Below are 19,899 nucleotides of genomic sequence, written 5' to 3'. Positions count from 1 at the left end.
CTGCACAACCTGGCTATCCGCAGGACTCAGGCACTGCCACCTCACGTTGGACCACCACCTCAGGAGGAGGAGCAGGAGGAGCATGAGGACGACGAGGACGAGGAGTACCAGCCCAGGAGGGATGCACAAGGTCCAAGGGCCGCCCGTCGGCAGCTTATTGAACGTCACTTCTAGGCCCCCTGTCAGGGAATGGCTTGTGCCAATGATAGAACATGATTGCAGCCGCTCCGCAAGCCCTCAGCCGGTTAAGGCAACAAACACTTCAAAGATCAAACATGGACAATGTGAATAAATAAAATGCTTTATTGTACAAACTCTGGACCCTTCCCACATGAAAACCAAAAAACACTCAAACACATTACTCGCTCCCACAACCTGGAGAGGATTAACAAAATAGGGCAACTAAAATGGCCGTCATTCTCGGCCTTCGTCAAAAACAAACATCACATCATCGGCCTTCAAAAAACAAACATCCAATTCTCGGCCTCAAGAAACAAACACAAATGGCCACACATTCGACTATTTGGCCCGCTAGGGCGATGCCTTGGCCATCTTTGGGTGGCCCCTGCCCGCCCTGCTGCTCCGCCTCAAAGTAAGGCCATTGGCTGCTGCAAGGCTGGGGGCAGGCTCCTGAGGGGCACATGTCATGACGGCAGAAGCCCTTGGGGGTCGGCCTAGTCGAGGTCTGGCCGTCGAGCGGGCGGCTGTTGATTGCTGCAGCTGTGGCTGGCCAGCATCAGTCGCTGCAGCAGCTCCTGGCAGCTCCACTGGGGGAGTGGCAGTGACGGCTGGAGGAATGGCGGCAAGCTGGCGGATGGCAGGCGCTCACTGGTCGCCTGAGACACTGGCACTCGCCCGGGCCAGCACTGCAGCATGCGCACCAATCTGCCGAGGGACAGACCGCTGTGCTGCTGCAGCGCGCCGGGTGCTCTGGCGATGCCTGGCTGACACAGCGAGTGTGGCAGCAGTGAGTGCCCGTGTTGACCTGTTCACTGACCGCAGCAGAGCAGCCAGTGACTGGACGGCACCACTGATCACCTGGCCAGTCGCTGACAGATGTGCCCGGTATTCCGCCCGACTGGTGGCCTCTAAGGGCCCGAACTCGGCCACACTCTGAGAGAGGGAATCGATGGACTCAGGCAACCGTGCCACTGCCGCCATGAGCTCCGTGTGCCGGCGCTCCGAGTCCGCGGACAAGTCTTCGAGGCGTTCCATCTCCTCGGCGAACAGCATCTCCTGACTGGAGGCCGGACTCTCCCTCTGGGGAGAAGGCCGCCCAGCTGGCCGACCCTTCCTGCGTTGCTGGAGGCCGCTGGGCCCAGCAATTGGACTCCCCTCCGACACATCCCCCCTCTGGGGAGAAGGCTTCCGAGCTTCCACCCCCCTCCCGCCTTTCTGCAGCACGCAGGTCCCAGGAGCTCCCCTCCCCTTCGACACTTCCGCCACGCTGCCCTCCAGGGAAGACGTGTCCCCTACATTGGCCTGGGTGGCCGCGGCTGAGGGTTCCCCTGATGGGCCGCCTTCCTCTTGCTCCTCCTCCTGCTCCTCCTCAGAGGGTCTGTCACTGGCAAGTTGAGGGACCTCCTCTTGACCATCTGAAAGCAGGAAGGCACAAGAGTAGCTTTAGAGTGAGGAGAGGGCGTCAGTGCGGGATGCATGAGTGGTGGCATTCAGCGCATTGGTCGGACAGTGGCAAAGGATGTAGATCTGATGCGCAAGTGGGACGAGAGAAGTGCAAAAGGTGATGTCCTTACCATTGCTGCCCAGAACAGGGTCGGCATCTCCACATGCAATGGGCCCAATCACCCGGCCACCCATGAGGCGCTCCACGCGATGTTGCAGGTCGGTGAGTGGCTGGATATGGGGTTGGCCTCCCCCGGTCGCAGTCCGGCTCTTGCGATTATTCGCCAGCTTGGCCTGCAAGAGAAAGGACGGCCTCTAAGTACAGTGTGTCGCCGTGATCTTGTGTGCACTGCCTTCCATGGTGGAATAGCCTGGCCAGTGTGTCGCCATGATCTGGTGTGCACTGCCTCCCATGGTGGAATAGCCTGGCCAGTGTGTCGCCATGATCTGGTGTGCACTGCCTCCCATGGTGGAATAGCCTGGCCAGTGTGTCGCCATGATCTGGTGTGCACTGCCTCCCATGGTGGAATAGCTTGGCCAGTGTGTTAAGTGCAGAATGTGCAATTGATGCTCATGCCTGTCCCATAGCTGCTGGATGAAGGCTGGCCATTAGAGCTTTCAGGTCCCTTTGCCCATAATGTGAGGTGCACATGCAAGGATGAGGAGGTCATTGGAAAGGGTACTCACCCTGACAATGCGTGTGAGGTCATTTAACTTTTTGCGGCATTGGGCACCGGTCCTGGGGACGTCGCTGTTGGCTGACAGCTTGCTGGCGACATGCCTCCAGGCTCTCCTGTAGACGCGGACCGTCGCCTTCTTGCCATTGTCCGGGTACAAAACATGGCGCCTCTTCTCCACAGCAGCAAGCAGCACACTCAGATCACGCTCTGAGAAGCGCTGCGCACGTTCACGGGCCTTCTCCATGTCTTCAGGCGCTATTTGGGTCCAGCAGCAGTGTTCAGGCCTAGCTGGAGGGCTCCACTATCCAGGGCGTGGCAGCAGACACAGTCGACCCTTCCCCCTTAAGAGCTGGCCGGCGCCAGGGTGTCTGCTGTCAATCACGAGATGGCCGCACCTGCGCTGCGCCCGGCCTCGGCGCTATCGATCACCACCTCCGGCTTAGCGCCCAAAGAGAGGCGTCCAGCAGCAGTTTTAGCGCTCGCCCGAACTAGTAGGGCGAAGCTAATGAATATCGGAGAAGTGGCATAGATTTGGCGGCGGCCACAAACTTTAGCGGACGCCCCACTTTAGCGCCCCAAAAGTGGCGTCAATGAATTTCTAGGCCCTAGTCTTTATAATTTAGTACCACTAATTGGTGGATTAAGTGAGCCATCAAAGATGTCCCATAGCATTTATTCTTAATTACAGAGATTACTAATTTACTATCATGTTTTAGATATCCAAACGCATAAACTAAGAAATAAATGAATACTCACTTCTGCCGAAAGTGTTGTTCTGTAGCTAAATTTGAAAAAAATAATGGGAATTTTAGAAAATTGTAGATAAAAAAATGTTAGCTTACTTACTGTATATATGGTCTTAGCTTTATTTTTGAAAGATGTTTAACCTCCACATACAAATAAGATATGCTTTCACTTGGGGGGAAAATTACTTGAGGACAATCTCCTTTAAGAAACTGTGTCCTGTGTGGTGGGGTGATCTTTCTTCTACTCTGCTGTGTTTTAACCTCATTCTTGACTATTCCCTTAGTTATTTAACTGGAGGAGGCAAACTTGGTAACATCAAGAGCACAAAAACATCATATGGTAAACGGTAAAACAGGTCCAAGCCAGACTAGGTCTGAAAGATAAATGAGGGGTAGACTTTGTATATGGAGTCCATATCCACAATAAGTAATCTAACATTCTACCCTTTTGTTCAACCTTCACATGCAATTAGGAGTATACTAAAGTAGTACAAAAACTGGCAGAAAGATTAAGACCTACGTCTTCAGATGAGCTTGAAGTGCCATAGCATTGGAGTGTTTATCATTTCAGCTGTTGAAATAGCAATGCTTAGTAAAACTATGTACGCTGCTCCAGATTTGTGCCTCTACATGTTGGCACAACAAGTTATGATTGCTATAGTAGAGTGGGCTCCCACTTTCCCAAGGGGATCCTGCACTGGCAGTAAATAGTACAAAGGGATGCAACCCACTACTCAATTTGTTACATTTGATTAACAACTGGTAAAAGATCACAAGGTACTAGTTGAAGAAGAGCGGGGAGTTCTGGTGTCCTGGACATCATTCCTCCCTCAACCAACACTACCAAAAATAGATTATCTAGTTCGTTATTCATTCATCTGCAGTTTATGGGACCTTGCTGTGTACAAATTAGCTGCCACACTTGCTTACATAACAAGTAAAAACTTAAAAAGTAATCCATTGATTATAAAGTGCTTTGGGTTGTCCTGAGGAAGTGAGAGACAGCCTATAATTCCAAGTTCTTCATCTTCTTTCCTTGCATCTAAATTAAACTGCCTAGGTAGACAAAAATCTATCTACATAAAAAGCTAATGTGGGCTGTACACCAATTGAGACTTACTTGCTTTCAATGGAAGGAAATTGAGCAGTGGATAAAACATCAGTGCTCTGGTTCCCTGGACAAAATCAACTTGTCCAATTTTCACCAAAATATAGCGTTTCTCAGGCTCCATATCAACTATTTCAAATCACTATCCCCGTTTGCTGAAGTGAAAGAAACCTAAGCTTACAAGAATATACTGGATTAGAACGTTCTGATATTAGTTTACTCTGAACCAAATTCAAATTCCATTAGGAATAACTGGAGGAACAGACATCTTTCATAAAATATGATACCTTTGGAAACTCTTCCCCCATGTTCTCCTGCACTTCCTTATTACAGCCGATGAAGACTCTGTTTCCAGTTCTGGAAATCAATCAGCAGCCTTGGGTGCCATGACTGAATCTGAACGGCCTTTCACACCTGATAATGCTCTAGTTGCCCCGGTCTCTAATACTGCCTGTGCCAGTTGGCAACTCATGAGATGGCCCTTTGCTAGGTCTTATAATTGGTCGTCATCTTAGCTGAGCTAACTAAAGACACCCCAATGGCCCAGCAAACTTATCCAGTGAGTAGCTGAGCCATATGGACTAAAGGGGTTGCATACTCAATCCTCTCTTTGTGCTATTAGCTGATCTCAAGCCAGGTGATGATAGGGTGCTATAATTAATCTAGGGATCCCTGAGCTAGGGAGAGGAAAATTGGGCAGCCCTGGTTGCTATACATTGAACTCTGCTGTGAATGTCAGCATGAGGACAGGGTTGGGTTCTGCTGTGATGTCTCTGTGGTGAGTCAGTCAACACTCACTATAAAGGCTAACAATGAAAAATGCCTACTTGGGTGATGTACATGAGAACACCAAGGCCTAGAAATTCAGTTAGGGGCGCCCAGATCGCCTGGGCGCCGGAATTACCGCTGCGCGCGGAGCCACTTGCGCCAGCGGGAAATTCAGTTTCAGCGCCCCAAGTTGAAGCTGGCCGCTAAACAAGGGTTTCGGCGCCCCGCTTGGGGCGCTGAAACTGAATATCGGCGTGTAAAGTGCCGCAGTGCCACCCGCTGCGGCACGGCAGCCTGCGGTACTGCAGGCCTTCCTCTAATTCTTAAGGGGGAGGTGCCTGCAACAGCGCGATCCCCGCTCGCGAGTGCCGGCAAATGAGCCCGGCACCAAGGAGAAGTGCCGGGCTCTCTGGAAACAGCCGGCAATGCCGCGGGGGGGGGCGCGGTGTAGGAGGCCGGGGAAGGAGGTGCGGGCAGGCGGTCGCCGAAAAAGTGGCCGGCCGCACCTCCACCTTAAATCGCCCCAGTACCGGCACAGGTAGGCCCCGTGTACCGGTCGCTGTTTGCGGCCGGCGCGGGCGAGGCGGCAGCAACCAAATATGGCCAGCAGGGCGATAGCGGGGCGCTGCGCACACCGATGACGTCATCGGTGGCAGCGCAGCGCTAATGGCTAACGCCGCCATTAGCGCCCCGCTAAATATCGCGGTAGGTTTGCACAGTGGCGCAAAAGCCCTCTTTGGGCGCAAACTGGTGGCGCAGGCCACTGAATTTCTAGGCCCAAGTGCTTATGAATCTGTACCTAGCATTTAGTCAGTGCTTTCAGAAAGGGATGAGAGAAAATTGGTAGAGATTTTTAAAAAAAATTAAGTTAACCATAGGACTTGATTCACTGGCCAGTGTGGAAAACAGATGTGAAGGCTGGAATTTTTACCTGTGAGTGGGTTCAGGTGCGGAGGATCGGGTAGTAGGTTGCTGTCACGATCTTTTCATCAGCACGGTTTCCACTGTGTGTTTAACTGAATTAGATCAATTGAATGAGTCATGCGGGTTTCCCAGCCAATTAACTGGAGTGGATCTGATGACGTCACGGATGACTCGCCTTCAGCTCATATATTTAAAAGAGCCTTGCACACTGTGATGAAATATTCCATTCATCACTCATCAGTATTTCTCTGCCTGTGACTGTGGTTGGTTTCAGTTTCATTTCCATTGTATTGTACTGTGTGTAGGGCTCCGCCCATACCTGGCTCCTATGTAAGCTGGCCCAGCCTGCAGCACATCCAGTACGGCAGACCTCTGGATGGAAGATACATTCTCCTCTGTGTGTTACCTTCTAAGTCAATAAAAGCCTTGTTTTGTTTCGCTAACATCGAGTCTCGGATTTATTGAGGCACATCACACACATCACAGCTGAAGGCTGTTGTAGGAGGCTCAGAGGTGGTTGGGAGAGGTGCCTATACATACCCATCCAAGACTTTGACTGAGAGGATGCAGTCTCAGCACCAGAAGGCTGCGCCCAGAGCATGTCACACCTCACACCAACCTACCTTGCAAGTGCACCCATCCCTCACTATCTATGCACCTACTCACATCCCCATCTGATTATCCACCACTGACACTCGCCCTCAGGCTAGAAAGTAATGCCACAGAAGGAGGCCATTTGGCAATGTCATGCCAGTCCCCCTAGGTGGGTCCAGTGCGGGTGGTGTCCATGGCAGGTCGCGACCCCGCTGCTGGCTCCATCCTGCTGCTGAAAATGACTTTCCCTTAACAGGGACTATTAAGCCCGCCCTGCGCGTTACCCGGTCCAATTAAATGGTGCGGGTCTGGTGATTTCATCAATGAAGCGTTTTCAGCCGGGATCTTTAAAGGGGCCATGCCCACATTGGATTTGAAGTTTAATCTAACATAGTGCTGTCAGTGCACTACAGTATTGGAGTGCTGCAAACACTGACAATGACTGCACAGAGGCAGAGGGTTACACCCAGGTTCGCCGATGGCTCCCTCCATATGCTTATGGAGGGATTCAGAGGACGCAGGGAGGTCCTCTACCCTTCCAATGGGCAGAAGAGACCTCCCCAGGACACCAAAACAGCCTGGTTGGAGAATGCAGAGGAGGTCACCAGCAGGGATGTGGTCAGGAGGACCTGGGTGCAGTGCTGCAAACATTTCAATGATCTCATTTGATCAGGAAACATGAGTACAAAACCACAATCACCTTCATCCTACTGTGCCTCTCATCATATCCTCATCAATCTGCCTTCCCTACCCTACTCCTGCACATCCTTACTCACACCAACATACCTTGCACATCCACCCATCCCTCTATCTACATTATCACATCCCCATCTCACTAGCTACCCCTCACACTCACCCTCATCATAGTGCAATCATACCAACTAACAACACACAAGGCCACTTGGCTTTGGCACCCCACTCCATCATAGTCACCCTCTTTTTCCTCCTTGCAGGAGAAGAAAGTGCAGAACAGAGAGAGGCAAAGAACTGGAGGTGGTTCTCCAATATACACGACTTTGACACCAGCAGATGAGGAGGCGCTGGAATTAAGTGGAGTGGCAGAGCTGCTGGTAGTGGGAGACGGAGAGAGGGGACCTCCCAGCAACCTGGAGACAGAATTAAATATCCCACATGGCATACAACAGTTACTCATGGTGACTGATGTCAGCAACCAGTGAAATATGATCATGTGCATAATGGTAATGTTACGCATTCTTACCGTAAGAGTTCTAATTCATGTCTTTACTCTCCCACAGGTCTATCAAGTGTCCCCCCACCGCCACACTGTCTAGTCGGAGGAGGAAGATGACTCCTCAGAGGAAACTGCAGTCTCTGAGGGTGCACCGTCACCAGACCCATGCACACCCAGCTCCAGCGCAGATACATGCATGTTGGTGGGTCCAGTGAGACATAGAGTAGTGTTGTCACCTGGTGTCTCACACATCACAAGTGAGCAAGAGCAGATGGTGGAGACTGGGACAGCAGTGGAGAGTCCTCGCCGGATGGCGCAGGATGCACCAAGCTCTGCTCAGCTGGATGCAGATACTGAACCTCGGGGGGCCGTCAACGAAAAGGTTGATCTTGGAGGAGCAGCAACAAATGCATAAGGCTCTGGCAGCTTTTCCAACCGCAATGTGTGTGACTGTACAGAGAATGGAGGAGCCCATCTCCAACATGAGTAGCACCATATTGCAGGCTATGGCGATGATGTGTTCTTCCATGGAAAGGATGGCCACCTGCATGGAGCAGCTAATGTGCCAGTCAAATGAGAACATGCTTGGTGTGAACAACAGCTTGCAGACTTTTACTGAACTCATCTCTAGAAGGGATACCAACATAGACTTTGGTGTTCATCGCCCCACTGATGTGCATCAAGATGCTTTCCAGCTCCTTGCTAGCAGGGAAGTGCGGGTGGTCCATGAGAGGGATGATGGTGAGAGGGAACATGGAAGTGAGGCCTCTGCTCAAAGCGCTCACACTTCTCCCCTGTTGCCTCCCCCTCAGTCAGAGCCCCACATGCTTCCTCAGATCCCAATGACCGAGTCTACCCCTGCACAGTCGCAGGAGGAGCAGTCTTTGGCGGAGCACTCAAAGGCTCCAAAACCCAGAGGACATCCGCCAAAAGTGTCAAAGCAGTCGCAGCAGGAAAGTGAGTAGCCTGCCTCTACTGAAGCCACAGGGTTTGCACCTCATAGAAGCACGTGGAAAAGAAAAAAGACACAATCCTAGATACACAGGGGTATGCACATGGATGTATGAAAAAATGTTAGTGATAAGTTTCAGTTATATTTATGACACACATAAATTTATTTCATTGCACCACTATCTGGTCTTGTCCATTTGTGCCTGCTACTTGGGAAGTGGCCTTGTCACTTGGAGTGAATGGTGAGATATTAGTTAACCTCGAGCTATGGGGGTTTAGGTGAGAGGAATGGATTGGTCATAGTAGGGCTTCTTTATGTTGTTGTTGCAGGGTGGGGGGAATTTAGTACAGCATGTGGCAGTCCTTTGGGGCAAGTTAAGTAAATCTGGCCCTTATGAGACCATTTCGGGACTCCTGGGCAGCAATGTGCACCGCTGCTGGTGCCATCTCCACCTCAGGTTCCTCCTTCTCATCCTCCTCGTCTTCCACTTGGTCCTCCTCCTAAGAGGCTTTGCGCTCTGCACCTTGCTCCTCCTGCATCTCCAATCCTTGCTGCTGCGTTATGTGGTGCAGCGCACAGCAAATGACAATGATTCTGGAGACCCTGACTGGTGCGTACTGAAGGGCTCCTCCAGATCTGTCAAGGCATCTGAAGTGCATCTTCATCATGCCAATTGCTTGCTCAATGATACATCGGTGGACATGTGGCTGTCCTTATAATGCTCCTTGGCCTCAGTACTTGGCCTCCTCAAGGGTGTCATCAGCCACGTCTTCAGTGGGTAGCCCTTGTCTCCAAGCAGCCAGCCAGTAAATCTGTTTGGAGGTGTGAAGAGCTGAGGGAGGGTGGACTGGCGCAGCACAAAAGAATCATGACAGCTGCCAGGGAATCTGGTGCACACATGCATGATGATCTTTTTATGGTGGCAGATGGGCTGCACATTGAGGGAGTGGAAACCCTTGCGGTCAACGAACACTCCTGGGTGACATGGGGATGCACTGATGGCCACTTGTGTGCAGTCATGATGCCCTGCACTTGTGGGAAACCAGCCAGAGCCGCAAAGTCGAGTGCCTGCTCAGTAACACTGGCTTCATCAGTGGCAAAGTTGACGTAAGTGGCTGACTTGTCAAACATGGCATTGGTCACCTGGGTTATGCATCTGTGGGCAGCCGACTGCGAGATCCTGCAAATGTCTGCTGCAGATCCCTGAAAGGAACCTGAGGCGAAGAAATTGAGGGTGGTGGGGAGTTTGACAGCCACTGGTAAGGCATGTCCACCAGGTCCTCTGGGCAGATCTTGTTCCAGCAAGCTACGAATGTCTGCGCAACCTGGCGCGATAGCCCGAGCCTCCTGAAGCACTGCTGCTCAGTCAGGTCCAGGAAGCTCATTCTCTGCCTGTATACCCTGTGCTGGGGGTATCACCTCCGGCACATTGCAGCCCTCTGCTGACCCCCTCTCCTGTGAGCATCGGGTCGTTGAGAAGGCTGCTGTTGTGGTGGCTGCTGCTGCTGCTGCTGGTGTGGCTGGTGTTGTTGGTGCTGGGGCTCATCTTGGTCTGATTCTGAGGTCCAAGGTGAGACAGCATAAGCAGTACCCATGCTGATGTAATAGATGGCAGGTAAAGTGGAGATCAGAGGCCCAATCCCTCAATGTTGTGATCGTGACTAGCAATGCAGTGAGAGTGGCTTCCGAGGTTGCAGAAATAACCTGCAAACTTCTGACAGCTAAATCTCTGCACAAAATGGAGTCAGCAAGAGCCTTTCCATTAGCCAAGGAAGCAGGTGTAATGTGGGAGCATTTATGTGCTTTTCCCAGCTGTCAATTAATGGACTTGCACAATGGCCACTGAGCTTCCAACTCCCCTTCACAGGCGAGGTTCCAGAGGTATGTGAATCCCGTGCTCAAGAAGTTAAAGCCAAAGCCTGCTGTTGAAAAGCCTCTTAAGGGTCTCACAACAAGCAATTAAGTACTTCAATGAGGTTGCCCGCCTCTGCCAAGCGGTTCCGTGGCGCACTGGAAAATGCACCCAAGTTAAATGCGGAAGTCGGCGGGATGACGGTGGGTTTCCAACACGCTGGCAATTTCGGCAATTTATACTGCTGACGCGCCCCCAAACTCGCATGCTCGGGACTGGGAAAATTCCGGTCCAAGAGTTTCAGGTTTGATTATCAGTCTGTGCTGCACTAGTTGATTTCAGCAGGGGTTCTATAGTTGGCTTCAAGCTGGGCTAGCTGGGAGATTTCTGATCACTACACCTGGAAAGTGCACATATGTAGACAGCCCATCACAGAAAAGTGGACTGCCATGTTCACTATCTATGCTCACACATGAAAATATAGTCACTTGCCTTCCCAATTACTCAAAAGTAAAGTATCTGCCTCTGAACCGTATAGACCAGTTAAACCCCAGATTCTAGAAAGGCAGTCTGTACTTAAAGTTGATAAGTCACCAGGACAGATGGGATGCATCCTAGGATGCTGAGGGAGGTTAAGGAGGAAATTGCGGAGGTACTGGCCATAATCTTCCAATCCTCCTTAGATACAGGGTTGGTGCCAAAGGACTGGAGAATTGCAAAAGTTACACCCTTGTTCAAAAAAGCATGTAAAGATAAACCCAGCAACTATAGGTCAGTCAGTTTAACCTCAGTAGTGGGGAAGCTTTAAGAAATGATAATCGGGCAAAGTTAACAGTCCTAGTGCAAGCAAGCACTGAGTGCGAGTCATCAAAGAGTGCTGTGAGTTTGGATAAGTGTGAGAGTTCTATAATTGTTATTTCTCTTTAAATTATTCTTGATAAGATTACTTAAGCAGTTTAAGTAAAGGGGAAAAGTTAAATATTTGGGATTCTGTTGGTTTAAGAAGAGTAAAACAAGGTTACACTGCAGTAGGAGTAAATTGGCACAGCAGGCAGTGGAAACCAGTTTTCTAACCAATCAGCAGGGGTGACTCATTTGGCTGTAAACAAACAAACAGTATAAAAAGACCAGTCCTAGTGCAAGCAAGCACTGAGTGCGAGTCATCAAAGAGTGCTGTGAGTTTGGGTAAGTGTGAGTTAGGGTAAGTGGGGTGTTAAGTGCTCTTTTCAAACTTTAACTCTGTGGGTTGTAGTTAATAAGGCCTTTCTGGTGCAGAGTGACTGTTGGTAAACCATTTAACTGGTGTAACTAGAGGGATTAATTTAATTTAAATCCAATTAATTAAAGGGGATACTAGCATCTAAAATCGGGCAGAGGGTGTCCATAACTAACAATAAAAAATTTAATTAATTACATAGAATGGAGCAGGTGATGTGTTACTGTTGCGAGATGTGGGAGCCGGTGAACCCCATTGAGGCTCATGGTGATTACGTCTGTGACAAGTGTCTGCTGCTACAGGAACTCCAGCTCCGTGTTGATGAGCTGGAGTCTGAGCTTCAGACACAGCGACACATCAGGGAGGGGGAGAAGTACCTGGACTCTGTGTATCAGGAGGTGGTCACACCTATGAAGTTAATTAATTCAGATGTAGCCCATGGTCAGGGACAGATCGGTGTGACTACGAGTGAGGCAGGTACGGGGATCCAGGAGGTAGAGCTGGAGGAGCCGCAGCCCTTGCTCTTGTCCAACAGGTTCGAGGTTCTTACTCCCTGTGGGGACAGGAGCAGGGACTGCAGGGAGGATGAGCAACCTGGCCACAGCACCGTGGAGCGGGGGGCCATTCAAGAGGGGGGAGTAAATAGAAATGTTGTAGTAGTAGGGGATAGTATTATTAGGGGGATAGATAGGGTCCTTGGCAGCCGAGAGCGAGAGTCCCGAAGGCTGTGTTGCCTACCCGGTGCCAGGGTTAAGGACATCTCCTCTGGGCTGGAAAGAAACTTGCAGTGGGAGGGGGTGGATCCAGTTGTCGTGGTCCATGTTGGTACAAACGACGTAGATAGGACTAGGAAGCCGGTTCTGTTAAAGGATTATGAGCAGCTAGGGGTCAAATTAAAAAACAGAACCTCAAGGGTAATAATCTCTGGATTATTACCTGAGCCACGAGCGAATTTGGCTAGGACAAATAAAATTAGAGAGTTAAATGCGTGGCTCAAAGACTGGTGTGGCCGAAATGGGTTTTGCTTCCTGGGACACTGGCACCAGTACTGGGGCAGGAGGGAGCTGTTCCGTTGGGATGGGCTTCACTTGGCCAGTGCTGGGACTAGAGTCCTGGCGGATCATATAACTAGGGCTGTAGAGAGGGCTTTAAACTAACTACCGGGGGGGAGGTTCCTAGAGAGCAAATAATAAAAATGACAACAGAGAAGGTCATAGACTTAGGTAGCAGTGGGGAAATTAAAAACCAGAGCGTGTCAGGAAGGGGCAGAAGGTATGGAGTAAAAGGTAAAGTAATAAAAAGGGCAAAAGCAGGAACTAAGTGTCACAAAACATATTTGAAAGTTCTCCATCTGAATGCACGTAGCATTCGTAACAAAATAGACGAGTTAATGGCACAAATAACTACATATGGGTATGATCTTGTGGCCATTACAGAAACATGACTGCAGGGTGACAATGCCTGGGAATTAAACATACCAGGTTATTTAACGATCAGGAAGGACAGACAGGAAGGAAGGGGAGGTGGGGTGGCTATGTTAATAAAGGAAGGAATCACTGTAATACAGAGAAATGATATTGGGTCAAATGATCAGGATAATGAAACAGTTTGGGTGGAGGTAAGGAATAAAAAGGGGAAAAAAACACTAGTGGGCGTAGTCTATAGGCCTCTGAACAGTTGCAACTCTGTTGGACGGAGTATCAATCAGGAAATAGTTGAGGCTTGTAATAAGGGAACATCTATAATTATGGGAGATTTTAACTATCATATTAATTGGACAAATCAAATTGGGCAGGGCTGCCTTGAGGATGAGTTCATTGAGTGTATTAGGGATGGGTTTCTTAAGCAGTATGTAACCGAACCGACCAGGGGGCAGGCAACCTTAGATCTGGTCCTGAGTAACGAGACAGGATTAATTAAAAATGTCCTAGAAAAGGATCCCCTTGGAATGAGTGACCATAACATGGTTGAATTCCATATTCAATTAGAGGGTGAGAAGGTTGGATCTCAAACAAGCGTGCTAAGCTTGAATAAAGGAGACTATGAAGGTATGAGAGCGGAATTGAGTAGAGTGGATTGGGAAAATAGATTAAAGGGTAAGACGATACATGATCAGTGGTGTACATTTAAGGAGTTATTTTACAACTTCCAAAAAATATATATTCCACTGAAAAAAGGATGTAAAAGAAAAGACAGCCATCCGTGGCTAAGTAAAGAAATTAAGGATAGTATTCGACTAAAAACAAGGGCGTATAAGGTAGCCAAATCTAGTGGGAGGATAGAGGATTGGGAAAACTTTAAAAGACAGCAAAAAATAACAAAAAGATTGATTAAGAAAGGGAAGATAGATTATGAAAGTAAATTAGCAAAAAATATAAAAACAGATAGTAAGAGTTTTTATAGTTATATAAAAAGAAAAAGGGTGGCTAAAGTAAATGTTGGTCCCTTAGAGGATGAGACCGGGAAATTAATGGTGGGAAATATGGAGATGGCAAAAACACTGAATGAATATTTTGTATCAGTCTTTACAGTAGAGGACACTAAGAATATCCCAACACTGGACAAACAGGGGGCTATGGGGGGGGAGGAGCTAAACACGATCAAAATCACTAAGGAAGTGGTACTCGGTAAAATAATGGGACTCAAGGTGGATAAATCACCTGGACCTGATGGCTTACATCCTAGGGTCTTGAGGGAAGTGGCGGTAGGGATTGTGGATGCATTGGTAATAATTTTCCAAAACTCCCTGGACTCAGCAAAGGTCCCGGCAGACTGGAAAACTGCTAATGTAACACCCTTATTTAAAAAGGGCAGTAGACAGAAGGCTGGAAACTATAGACTGGTTAGCCTAACATCTGTGGTAGGTAAAATTTTGGAGTCCATTATTAAGGAGACAGTAACAGGACATTTGGATAATCATAATTTAATAGGACAAAGTCAGCATGGTTTTATGAAGGGGAAGTCATGTTTGACAAATTTGCTGGAGTTCTTTGAGGAAGTAACATATAGGGTGGATAAAGGGGAACCAGTGGACGTAGTGTATTTAGACTTCCAAAAGGCATTTGACAAGGTGCCACACAAAAGATTATTGCTTAAGATAAAAAATCACGGGATTGGGGGTAATATTCTGGCATGGATAGAGGATTGGCTATCTAACAGAAGGCAGAGAGTTGGAATAAATGGTTCATTCTCAGACTGGCAATCAGTAACTAGTGGTGTTCCGCAGGGGTCAGTGCTGGGTCCCCAACTCTTTACAATCTATATTAACGATTTGGAGGAGGGGACCGAGTGTAACATATCAAAGTTTGCAGATGATACTAAGATGGGAAGGAAAGTAGTGAGTGAGGAGGACATAAAAAACCTGCAAGGGGACATAGACAGGCTAAGTAAGTGGGCAGAGATTTGGCAGATGGAATACAATACTGGAAAGTGTGAGGTTATGCACTTTGGCAGGAAAAATCGTAGAGCAAGTTATTATCTTAATGGCAAGAAACTGGAAAGTACTGAAGTACAAAGGGATCTGGGGGTCCTGGTGCACGAAACTCAAAAGGTTAGTATGCAGGTGCAGCAAGTGATTAAGAAGGCCAATGGAATGTTGGCTTTCATTGCTAGGGGGATAGAATATAAAAATAGGGAGGTATTGCTTCAGTTGTACAGGATATTGGTGAGACCGCACCTGGAATACTGCATACAGTTTTGGTGTCCATACTTAAGAAAAGACATACTTGCTCTCGAGTCAGTACAAAGAAGGTTCACTCGGTTAATCCTGGGGATGAGGGGATGGACATATGAGGAGAGGTTGAGTAGATTGGGACTCTACTCATTGGAGTTCAGAAGAATGAGAGGCGATCTTATTGAAACATATAAGATTGTGAAGGGGTTGGATCGGGTGGATGCGGGGAAGATGTTCCCGATGATGGGTGAAACTAGAACTAGGGGGCATAGTCTTAGAATAAGGGGCTGCTCTTTCAAAACTGAGATGAGGAGGAACTACTTCACTCAGAGGGTGGTAGGTCCATGGAATATGCTGCCCCAAAAAGCTGTAGAAGCTACATCATTACATAAATTTAAAACAGAAATAGACAGTTTCCTAGAAGTAAAGGAAATTAAGGGTTACGGGGAGCGGGCAGGAATTTGGACATGAGTCTAGGTTCGGATCGGACATGGCCCTGTGGGTAGCGGAGCGGGCCCAGGGGCCGTGTAGCCTGATCCTGCTCCTATTTCGTGTGTCTAATTCTGTTAGATTCAGGAAATGGTTCTGTGATAGTAGATTGGCGGTTAGGATCAGATCAGCCATGATCTTATTGAATGGCGGAGCAGGCTCGAGGGGCCGATTGGCCTACTCCTGCTCCTATTTCTTATGTTCTTATGTAAGTGTGGATTAATTAAGAAAAGCCAGCATGGATTTGTTAAAGGCAAATCGTGTTTAACTAACTTGATCGAGTTTTTGATGAGGTAGCAGAGAGGGTTGATGAGGGCAATACGGCTGACGTGATGTATATAGATTTCCAAAAGGCATTTGATAAAGTGCCACATAAAAGGCTTGCCAGCAAAGTTGAAGCCCATGGAATAAAATAGACAGAGGCAGCATGGATACAAAATTGGTTAAGTGACAGGAAACAGAATAGTGGTGATTGGTGAACGGTTGTTTATCGGACTGGAGGAAGGTGTTCCCCAGGGGTTGGTACTAGGAGCACTGCTTTTCTTGATATATATTAATGACTTGGACTTGGGTGTACAGGGTACAATTTCAAAATTTGTAGATGACACAAAACTTGGAAGTATAGTGAGCAGTGAGGAGGATAGTGACAGACTTCCTGAAGACATAGACAAGCTGGTGAAATGGGCGGACACGTGGCAGATGAAATTTAACACAGAAAAGTACAAAGTGATACATTTTGGTAGGAAGACTGAAGAGAGGCAATATAAACTGAAGAGTTCAATCTTAAAGGGGGTGCATGAACAGAAAGACCGGGGGGTATATGTGCACAAATCGTTGAAGGTTGCAGGGCAGGTTGACAAAGCGGTTAAAAAAGCTTATGGGATACTGTGCTTCCTAGAGGCAGAAGGGGAAAAATGTGTACACTTAACACCTCCCGTTAGCGCCAGTAGATGGTGCTAATGGGGCGCGAGAGCAGTATCACTGGGGTGAGGCGAATCCAGCGCCGCACGCCAAAACCGCCCCCCCCCCGGGGCGCTGCCGGTAAGAGGTAACGCCGGAAACGCCAACACCAGGTAGATCGTGACGTCAGTGAGTGTGTAACGTTCCCTGACTGCCTGATTTGCTAAATTGATTGTCGCCACCTACCTCAGTGCCTGGAGTAAACACCGACAGGGAGAGCTGGCGTGCAGCACCAGGAAGCCGGCTCCAGGGACGTTATTTAAAGGGATCATGAGTACTCACTCACAGCTGTCAGGTTAGTGCAGCTTCAGTGTTTTCTTGTCAGGTTTACCCACTGCAACATTTTCATTCAGTAATTTGAAGGTTCTTTTGTATCAGGAGTCTTCTGGCAACTACAAAGTAGCTACATTTATACTTCAAAAATTCAAACTGCTACACTTGGTAACATTAATGGGGGCTGTACTGCCATGCCACCTCGCCCTCCAGGATCTACAGCGGAGGGAGCATAGGCAGCAAGAAATACGGGAACATGTGTGCAGAGAGATGAGAAGGGAACATGTGCGCAGAGAGATGAGGAAGGACATCAGGGCTCTTACCAGGAGGCCTTACCCTCCGAGGGTATTCCGACAGCACTTTTCCTACCTTCAATTAAGTGAGGAGCAGTGTATTAGACGGCTCTGCCTCATCAAGGAGGTGGTCACAGAACTCTGCCACTTCCTACAAACAAACCTCCAGCCTCACACCAGGATGACTTAAAGCCCAAATTCCCTTTGCTCACCACATCCCCATCATTCCATCCCTCTCGCTGAAATGACAGACACCACAAATCAATGGTAAGTGAATTAATAAATTATCAAAAATCAGTGAACACATATTTACACCAAAAATATTAACTATTCACCCTTGTGCAATCCCGTAGTACCTGTCCTTACTGTGCCTTTGTCTAATCTAGTGCTCCTATGAAGTGTTGGCCCAGTGGCTGCAGCACAACTGGTGGAAGGCTGCTGAGTGTCCGTGCGGGAGACTTCAGATAGCCTTGCATGACGCCCTTGACCAGCTCTGGACCTGCAAGGCCCGGCTGTAGTCTGTACCACCTCAGCATGGGCGGCAGGAGTCTGGGCTGGCAGGATGACGGCAGCGACAGGAGCAATGGCGGAGTGGCAGTGGTAGGAGCAGGAATGCTGTCATCCTGACAGAGGACAGCAGGTTCCTGCTCCACTGACCCACTGCCACTCCCCCGGGGCAGCACCACAGCATCCCTAGCAATCTGTAGGAGCAGATTGCTGGCCTGCTGCGACACCGTGAAAGCCCCGGTCGATGGTAGTAGATCCAGCCACGATGGCAGCAGTCAGAGCTTGCGTGGCATCAAGGTGAGACAGCATGAAAGCAGTCTGAGATTGGATGCAACCAAGCATAAACTGCATTACAGCACTAAGATGTTGCATCACTTCCACCTGTACTGCAATGAAAGCTGCCAGATTGCACATCACATGCAGCATCAGGTCTGGGTCGCCACGGTCTCTCTGGGAGTCTACCATCCTTTGCAGACTGGAAATGGTGGACTCCATGGTGTGCATAGAGCCTTGTGCAATGTTGGAGGCGGACTCCTCCACGCTGCTTACCATTGCCGAGAGGCTCTCGGGCACCCTTGCTATTGCACCCATCATCGCCATGTGCATGCCCATCACCCTTCTTCTAAAGGCCTCCCCATTGGGGTCCGAATCCAAATTCTGTACAGCAGAACTCACGTGTGAAAGCGTCCTCTGGGATGTGGGCCCCAAGCTACCCTTTCCCCCTGGCCGTGCTGCAGCCCACTCATCTCCGGTGCCTCACACTGTGCAGATCCCGCTACTACGCTAGCCTCTAAAGAATGCGTAGTGCCAATATCTGAGCTGGTGTCTGCGAGTGAGAGATGCAGTGACGCGGTTCTTCCTCCTCCTTCTCCTGCCTCACTCTCTATGATGCCCTCAGGGACAGGCTGCTCAGGTACTTGCTCATTATCTGAAAGCATAAAGGCACAAGTGTCAGGTTAAGGTGAGGGGAGCGGGGCAGAAAAGGAGAAATGCATGCATACAGCATGATTAGCTGGAAAGTGCGAAACACTTGTGGGGTGAGGGGGAAGTGGGCTGTGAGATGATGGAGTAGGGATGAACATGCCATAGCGCCCACCACCTGCCACCCAATGATCTGCAGCTCTCAATTCTCCACCACAGACAGTGGTTGGGTGTCAGCTTGTCCCCTGCCTGTGCACTCCTGCTCCCTCCTGTTGTAAGCCACCTTGGCCTACAAGAGAAAATAAATTGTGAGTGAGTGTGAAGCAATGTGTTTGGGTAATGTGCCTGTCATAGTTGTATAGTTGTCATTGTATGCAAGGTGTGAGATGTGGGTGTGAGTGTTGGTAGGTAGAGATTGTTGGTGGGTGAGTGCTGGGGGTGTGGTGCTTTGGGCAGTGTGTGAAGACTGTGGTTCAGATGGTGGTATGTAGCATTTATTGAAGCATTCACTCACCCTGACCACCCGAGTGAGGTCATTAAATTTCTTCCTGCACTGTGTGTGGGACCAGGAGACCATAGTGCTGCCCGAGACATGGTGCGGAAGACTTGTGGCAAGGGCCTCCTGCCACTTGCTGGTAGAGCACCGCCCTCTGTCTCTTCACAGCAAAAACCAATGCCTCCAATACTTCACTGGAGAATCTGCGGACTCTCTCCCTGGAGTGTGGATCTGCCATGAGCAAACCTGGTTCAGTCCTCCAGCTCCTTCTCCTTGTTCTGCTTGCTGAGGCAGCTGCACAGCCAGCAATGCTGAGAATGAGGTGCTGCAACATCAGTGAACCTCCCCTTTAAGTAGTGAAAAAAGCCTCTGGCAATCACGTCTTGCGAATAGACTGCACCTAATATTGGTCCACCTTTTAAGTCTAACGTCAATGAGCTAGGGTTTTAAGACTTGATTTAGGACTCCAATCATTTTATTGAGCAGTGAAGATGAATTTTGTGTGTAGTCTAAAGCATTTGCGCCTGGCGTTAATTCTCCAACTTTTCTACTGACACCGCCCATTCCTTGGCAAAAACAAATTTCTAGCCCATAGCGTACAAAAGCAAGGAAGTTATGATGAACACTGGTTC

The 19,899-nt window shown here is 49.0% G+C and overlaps 1 protein-coding gene across 6 annotated transcripts in view; it reads right to left on the bottom strand.

The window, feature by feature from the left end:
- LOC147117761 (uncharacterized) overlaps positions 1–19,899 on the bottom strand; it is a 292,045-nt gene that overhangs the window by 85,303 nt on the left and 186,843 nt on the right. For all 6 annotated transcript variants that reach the window (XM_085989014.1, XM_085989013.1, XM_085989012.1 and 3 more), the window contains exon 14: positions 3,060–3,084. In XM_085989014.1, the coding sequence (XP_085845140.1) occupies positions 3,060–3,084 (25 nt within the window). The remainder of the gene's footprint in view (positions 1–3,059; positions 3,085–19,899) is intronic.

The sequence above is a fragment of the Somniosus microcephalus genome, chromosome 5, assembly GCF_052327205.1.
Source record: "Somniosus microcephalus isolate GS21.2 chromosome 5, FLI_Smic_1.0, whole genome shotgun sequence".
Taxonomy (NCBI): domain Eukaryota; kingdom Metazoa; phylum Chordata; class Chondrichthyes; order Squaliformes; family Somniosidae; genus Somniosus; species Somniosus microcephalus.
This window is presented reverse-complemented; position numbering and strand designations above follow the sequence as displayed.